This window comes from Arachis ipaensis, chromosome B09, assembly GCF_000816755.2.
Source record: "Arachis ipaensis cultivar K30076 chromosome B09, Araip1.1, whole genome shotgun sequence".
NCBI lineage: Eukaryota > Viridiplantae > Streptophyta > Magnoliopsida > Fabales > Fabaceae > Arachis > Arachis ipaensis.
Window position 1 is genome coordinate 145,014,632 of NC_029793.2, and position 7,877 is coordinate 145,022,508.

Consider the following 7,877-nt stretch of genomic DNA (forward strand, 5'->3'; position numbering starts at 1 on the left):
GAGTCACAGATAGAATTGACAGGAATTTAGACCTAACTCTACCCAACTTACCCGCACTCCTCATATATTATAATATGTAGTTAAAATTTATTATACATATATAATAAAGTTGATAGAAATGGAACTTATATTCTCTGTCTTTTGTAATGTTAACATAGATTTTATTATGATTTTGTTGTTTTTTATTTTAATATGGATCTAATTTTATATTTTCTGTTTTTTATTTTATTAGTATGTTTATGAACTATGGAATGATTAAATATTGTATTTGATTAAAAAAATTATTTATTATGAGTCGTAGAATTTTAAGATACAGACCGGACTAAAGACTTAAAGTTGAGAAATTCTAAACTTGCAATAGGGGTGCACAGACCCGGCCCGGCCCGAAGGCCCGGCCCGGTCCCGAACACTTTAGGGGCTAATTTGATGTGATTTCATCGGGTTTAGGGTCGGGTAAGGGTCTCAAAAATAGACCCGGTCATTATTTCGGGTCAGGTCCGGGCCATAGCTCGGGCCACCCGAAGTCGGCCCGGTGGCCCGGTCATCATACACAATTAATATTTTGTGTTATTAGTGATGGATCATGACTATTCTTATGTGGAATTTAAGTATTGTAAACCTTAATATTTTGTGTTATTAGTCATTATAAAACTATAAGTTAAGGTTTTATAGTTAGAATACATAAGACTTTAGACTAATGCATAATATTGTGTTATTTGTATTGATTTAAATATTTGGTATTATTAGACAATATTAGTATTGATTGTGGTTTTGCTTTAGTATTGATTGTGGTTATGCTTTAATTTTAAAGAAGGGTTGGTTCTTGTTATATTTTTCTAAGTGAATTTTACCATGTTAAATAATGGTTGGAGTCTTGGAAATTTGGATATTCTTACATACTAGCTTACAAGAAGGTATCAACGTAATGTAATGTTAACGGCCCGGTTTTTACCTGGTATAATTGTGGCCCGAAAGTGTATTGGTTTTATCGGGTCTAGGGTCGGGTTCGGGTCTAATAAATAGACCCGGTGTATATTTTGGGTCGAGTCTGTGTCACATCAAACCCGGCTTCACCCGGTCCATGTGCATCCCTAACTTGTAATAGAGTAGGATTGAATTTAAAAAACAAAATTAAATTACCAAATAAGATCAGAATAAAATCTAAATCTTATTCTATCCTATTTATTAGGAGTTTTAATTAGATTTATACCTATAAAATTAAAATTAACTCAATTCTAAAATCTATCTTTAACTATAGGTTTTTTTCGATAGTATTTCTAAATTTGATGAATTAAGAATTAATTAAATATAATATTTATTAAAAATTCACAGGTAAATGACTATATACATAAAATAAATTCAAATTTTCGATTTAAATAAATACATGAAGTTACTACTCAACTAAATCAAATTGATTCTTAATTCTTAGTTGCTTTACTTGCCTTGAGCAACAATAGAATACGTCTATAACAAGCTTTTCAGCGTACAAGCAAATCTAATCTAAAGCTAAAGCCTTCTGGGCACAAGGCTCTTTCCTTTCATAGCTTATTTGTTTATTTTTGCTGTGGGAAGAGAGAGTAAAAGAAAAAAAAAAAACATTATGTGATGTATATATTAAAATTAATCACTAAAAGGCAATAAATATAAAGGTCTCTAAAACTAATAAAATTAATTTGCCATTAGCTAATGGAGCCAGTATAAAGGTCTCTAAAGCTAATCAAATTAATTTGCTAATAAAGCCAAAAGAAAGGTCTGTAAAACTAATCAAATTAATTTAGAGAAAAATCTAAAATAATTTCTGACAATTACTTCGAAAGACAACGAGATTCTTGAAAAAAAAATTTAATTCAATCTCTGACAATTATTTTGAAAGGACAATAAGGTCTCTGTGCAAAAAAAAAGTCAATGTTATTTTTTTTTGCACAGATACTAATCAGTCCCAAAAAAAAAATCAAAACCGAATTGGGTATTTTTTTTTTAAGAACTTTGTTGTCCTTTCGAGATAATTATAAAGGTAGGGTATTCACTCAATTAATTTATCCAAGAAATTACATTTTTTTTTAGCTCTATAACAGATAACATCATGTGTTTCCCAAGATTTTCGTGGAAGCAACAGAATGATTGGAGTGTGTGTACTCACATGAATGAATGGACCCAAAAAAGAGTAAAAACCAATCCAAAATTGTTTACAAAAAACCATTATTTATTTATTTGGCATGTTTTGTTTTGTTTTGTTTTGGCCGCATTCTAAAATGTGAGCATTTAAGAGCAAAACATCCACGACTTGTAGATTCTAGCCACAAAAGCAGACTAACCCCTCCTGGGCGCACATTAGCTTTCACTGGCTATTTGGCGCTAACATACGCTTCTCCGTTACACTCCATTTTCTTCTGCTCCACTTGCTTGTTCCCTCTAGAAAGAAGCTTCTTTTTCTCTCTGCCACCCATCAAAACCTGTTTTTTCCCATTTGGGTCCTGATGAAATCTCTCTCTTAAAGAAGTTCCTGTGTTGGTTATGGCTTCCTTGCAGATTCTGAGACCCACCCTCTCCCAATTTTCACTTTCTCAATCCAATTCTCCAGGAAAATCCACATGGAACACCCAATACCCTTATTTCCCCAAACGGATCCTAAAGTTGAAAACTTTCACCGGTTCTAAGCCTTCCACCTTGAACAGGGTCTGTTGTGCAGCGCAAGGCAGCGAGAACCAAAACAATGGCAAGTCTTTTTTTTTTAATCATTGATGTAATTTGATGTTAATCAGGATTGTATTATTGGATTTTTCCAATGGATTTTTGCTATTCAATTTTCAGTTTTCTTAGTTTATATACGTGGCAAGGACTGTTATTAATAAATTAGAAATAGCAGAGAATGTAAAATTTTGCTGGGACCGCTGTTTAGTGATGAGTACTTGTGATATTGAGTATGTTTTCTCAGCTTGATTTGAATGCTATTATCTCAAGATGAAACATCTAGGCCCATGTTGTTTGGAATTTCACGTGTTCGTTAGCATGAAAAACTTGTGTATCATTATGTTTTGGCATTACAAGTAGATATTATTGTGTAGTAGTGTTTCAGCTCGGAGTTCAATTTTTTAACTTCACCTTTTGATGGCTAATGCTGCTATTGATACTGAATTTTCAGGAGAAGAACCTCCGGAATCGTTGTTTATGAAGGAATTGAAGAGGAGGGGCATGACTCCTACATCATTGCTTGAGGATTACAAGCAGGGCAACTCTGGAGTTGACGAAGAGGTGGTTGTGAATGAACAAGATAGAGGCCTCCCGAGGAGAAATGTTGTCTCAACCGATGTAGAGAGGAGTCTGGAAAATCAGAGGGAGCGATCCATGGCGTTGAACAGTGAAGGTCTTGAGGTTGATTCATTGTTAACATTTATCGATTCTTCAATACCATATTAAATATATATATCTGAGATTTTGCTGCAATGATTTCATTGTTTGCCAGTAATTAGTTTATATTTGTCGGTCATGTGTTCCATTGTTTGCACTGCACCAAGGGTGTCTCATATTTTAAAGAAAATAGTATTTCAATTTTTTTGTTGGAACGTTTTTAATGAGTAAGAAGAAACAAGAGAACAAATTATGAATAGGGGAAGAGGAATACAGAAAAGAAATAGGTCCAGTTTCATGTATGAGTGACATTAGTGAGCTTAGATTCTTATATACAGTTGTGATGCCATTTTCTGTGCTGAAATATAGTAATGACTTATGTATTAACCATTTCAGGGATTGGTCCCTCGCGCTAAACTTCTGCTGTCACTTGGAGGAACATTTTTCTTGGGATTTGGACCGTTGATCCTCATAACTGTTGCATTTTTTTCAGCTCTTTACTTGGTAAGATCTTTTCCTTTCAACTTCTGCATGACTCTTTTATGCAGCTATTTGCATGTTAATTAATGCATATATTATCTTGGCCATTATGATTTTTCTTTCAGCCATTGACTGGTTAGTTATGACATGTTGGTCTTACACTAACCTATAATTTTGTAATATTGAATGCTGATGCATATAATCTTAGAGAGTAGGATTTGATGGTTTGGTGTGTACTGTTTTGCAGTATTTTGGACCAACTTTTGTCCATGATGCAAGCAAGATGTCACTATCACCTCCCCAGTATGTGGATCCTTATGCACTCTTAGAAGATGAAAGGATATCTCAGATAGCACCTCAGCTAAAATAAAAAGCAGCATTTCACATATTTAGGTTAGGAATCTCGTTACAGATATCAAGTTTCTGTGTACTTTAGCCTTTGCCGATTAGTTTCTTTGTAAAATATCACCCTGGAACTTGTTACTTGTGTATTGTGCATTCATCGCTGACTCCATTTTTTACAGTTACATTTTTCTTTTTGCATATATGAATAATATATGATATGTAAATTTGAAATTTAAATGAAAGCTCATCAGGTGAAGCATTGCTAAAAATTCTTTAATTTTCCTTGAAATGTCCGGAACCTGACAAACAATGAAGGGTTGACTAATTTCTAGGGATATAATATGGTGTCTTAAGCAGGAATTTCTCTCAACATTACTTTTTGGACAAGCATATGAATAGTGCTCTTAAGAGGATCCTATTAATAAATAGGAGGTAGCTTCACAGAATCACAGTTCACACCATAAGTCCATAACATGGAATGATGAATTGCAAAATCCTCCAAAAGAATATCCATTTATTGTAACTTAAAAAGATTGAAGAATCCCAAGAGTCAAATTACACATGTTTTCATCAACAAAATAGCTACCATAAATAAATAAATAAATGAACTCCATCAAAAGGTTGCCAAATCTATCCTGTTGAGAAACAAGTGGGAGATTAAGACTAGAATGGCTTGTAAACTTTAAGTTCTTTAATAATTCCTTCAATTGATCCAGCTGCAGCAACAATTGAAATCAGCAAGCAGAACACACTTAGCAACTTCAACCCTGTCCATCTCATAGAGAACTTTGGCACTTTAGATTGTACCATGTACATCTTTGTTGGAAAGTACACTGTCAATGGCCAGAATGCAAGAGCTCCAAGCAAACCAACAATGCTGTTGAAGAAAGGAAGTAATATAGCAATCACTGCTGACAATATCACATACAATGTCCTCCATATTAGCCTGAATGGATTCATTCTATAGGTTCCAACCAATGGAATCTTTATGTGATGCTCTTTTGCCATGAAGCTGCTTTCAGGCCAACGCTCCTTGCACCAATTTTCCACCAGCAAAAACACGGGCTGTGTGTACACCTGGTAGGCGCCGACGAGATGAACGACGATGAAAATGTTACCAATGTCAATAAGCCAAAATGGCTCATAGAAACCAAATCCTGTTAAGAAGTTTCCAGGTGCATCGTTCCCAAACGCTGCATAGCCTATCATACCACATAGCATATAGAACACAGTGGTGACTGCCACTGATGTAGAAGCAGCCACCTTCATCACTCGGTTCTCCGGTTTACCCGATTTCAATGTATCCTGTATCTCAACAATGACAGAACTGAAGCTATATGCAAAAGCAATGTTTCCCAAAGCTGTAAAAGTATTCCATAGCTTCTCGCTGCTTGTCACATCCACTCCAATGGTAACCCCGGTAAGGCTTGTTCTGGCATGGCTTCCCCCTATACCCTCCAAAACAATACAAACATCCATCATTCATAAAATACTAAGAAATATGTGTTAATTAGTAAAGGCAATGCTGAACCTGCAACTTTGGCTATGGAGAGACCAATCCCTATGGTAGCATAACCAAAAGACATGATAGCAGCAAGAGCAGAGAGCCATGAAAGTTCATGGAAGTCTGGGATTTGGCTTAAGATAATCTCTATGATCCCAAACATGATCATATAAGGGTAATTTGGCATAGTACACACTGCATCATGCCCATTTTTGTGATAACAATTGGATCTTTGTATGGCCCTGATTACCAAGAAATAAGGAATAACAATTTTAATTAATCTCCAAGAAACAATAACTAAATTGGCAAAGGAAAAAGGATCTATGGGGAGCTTTTAATGTTCTTACACCATACTAATGGCTGCAGTGATAGTATATCCAATGCTTGCTCCAATCAGATTTATGTATTGAGCCAATCCACAATAATGGTGTTGAGTTCCTCCTGGAAACAAACAAACACTAGGATTCAATAATCACACATCTTATCTTAATACATGTCTTAAATGAGAACTTTGCAGTTACCTAGAATATTCTTGACCATGTTCCTATAGGTGCGGTTCCTGGTTCCATGAACAGGGTCAGGGGACCTATAACAATCGGTGAGGAGAAAAGAAGTGTAGAGAGTGATGACTGAGAAGAGCATGAGGACAATGGGTCCTGCAATCCAACCCAACTGGGCAATGGCCCATGCAAGAGATAGCACCCCTGAGCCTATAACAGCCGTCAAAATATGTCCACTCGCAGTTACCCATGTTCCTTCATCACCATAAAATTTGGCAACTTCATTTAGTCATCATATAAAATTTGGCAACTTTATAGTAGCGTTTGGTGGAGAGACAGAGACGGAAAAACTGAGATTGAAAGATAGAGACTAAGAGACAGAGATTGAAATAAATTTTAGTATTCTGTTTGGTGCAAAATGGGAGACATAAATTGAAACAAGAATGAAACTCTAATTTAATTTGCACAAAGAGTAAAATTTGAATTAATTAATTGAAATAAGGGTATTTTAGGTATAAAATGTTATTAAAGTTTCAGTCTCTATCTCTAAAAATTTTAGTTTCCTGTGTCCCTACTTTTTGGAGGTACTGAAATACTGAAATTTTGGAGTCAAAGACAGAAATTTTAGTACCAATCTCTAAACCAGCAAACATAATACTATCTCAGACTTTTTAACATACATTTACTAAAGGATTTACTTGTTACTAATGGAATCTAACCCCTGTTCTTCTTTAGATCTACTTGTTTCACTCCGATAGTATCATAAATCGAGTCAATGAGCCGAAATCACTAACTAATACTAATCTAATACTAAACTAATACTAATAGAATAGAAATAGAACCGTCTTTCTCTTAGAGACCAAAAAAGTAATTGAAGTTCAATCAGCCAGAATAAAAGAATAATGGAAGTCCCATTCCCATATAGGGATTGGATAGATAACAAAATTCACAAGTGCAGATTTTTAAGAGAGGGAATCTTATGATATGTTAGGAATCTCTTATGAAAATCATCCGCGTCTGAAACGTATTTTAATGCCCGAAAATTGGATATGATGGCTTCTCAATCTCTGTCTCAGTATCTCAAAACAAATGCTACCTATGGGTGCATGCAGTTTGAAGCACAATTCCATTGAAAATATTACCTTTTCGTTTTGGATGACCATCGTCATCAAATTTATTAGAGTCATACCCATCTTTTGCTACTTCTTCGATGCAAGGGCTTGTATTGCCCTGCATCGCCATTCACCTGCCTCTCTCGTTAATCTTTGAACCAATCAATTCTTCTGCAACCTTCATGGCTCATGGCTCATGACTTATATAGCATGTTGCCTGTGTTCTTATCAGCATATTGCCATTTTTGGTAATAACGCCAACCAATATGTTATTTTGTTTGGTATTAATGCCAACCAATATGTTATTGATATATGTTCTGCCATGATACTAATATGAGTTTTAAAAATACATGTTAATAACTAATCAGTAGTGTTAGGATTCCATTTGTTCAACGCTTTCTACAAAAATGTCAATTTTATTAATTGCCGATGAATGTTGCTGTAAAACATCTTTAAATAGATTGACTTTCAACTATTTGTCATTTGACTAGCATTAATCAGGATTTCATCACTCTAGTTTTATTATATCAAAATTTAAAAAAAAATTTGTCATTGAATTATATCACCTATTTAAATAAGTAACAATTA

At 34.6% G+C, this 7,877-nt stretch overlaps 2 protein-coding genes and 1 long non-coding RNA gene across 3 annotated transcripts in view; 1 reads left to right on the forward strand and 2 right to left on the reverse strand.

The window, feature by feature from the left end:
- Positions 1-3,738, reverse strand: part of LOC110266444 — a 27,745-nt gene extending 24,007 nt beyond the window's left edge. Inside the window, exon 1 of the long non-coding RNA XR_002353846.1 lies at positions 3,623-3,738. This is a non-coding gene — a long non-coding RNA (uncharacterized LOC110266444). The remainder of the gene's footprint in view (positions 1-3,622) is intronic.
- LOC107617608 lies at positions 2,234-4,404 on the forward strand. The gene is made up of 4 exons (XM_016319408.2): positions 2,234-2,716; positions 3,143-3,372; positions 3,745-3,852; positions 4,076-4,404. Exons 1-4 carry the CDS (start codon positions 2,515-2,517, stop codon positions 4,196-4,198), a joined length of 663 nt encoding a protein of 220 aa, XP_016174894.1. The 5' UTR covers positions 2,234-2,514; the 3' UTR covers positions 4,199-4,404.
- LOC107617605 (amino acid permease 6) lies at positions 4,668-7,552 on the reverse strand. Its single transcript, XM_021111168.1, has 5 exons — positions 7,320-7,552; positions 6,199-6,432; positions 6,025-6,118; positions 5,705-5,919; positions 4,668-5,621 (listed from the first exon to the last, which is right to left on the reverse strand). The coding sequence occupies exons 1-5, from the start codon at positions 7,417-7,419 to the stop codon at positions 4,837-4,839; spliced, it is 1,428 nt and encodes a 475-aa protein (XP_020966827.1). The 5' UTR covers positions 7,420-7,552; the 3' UTR covers positions 4,668-4,836.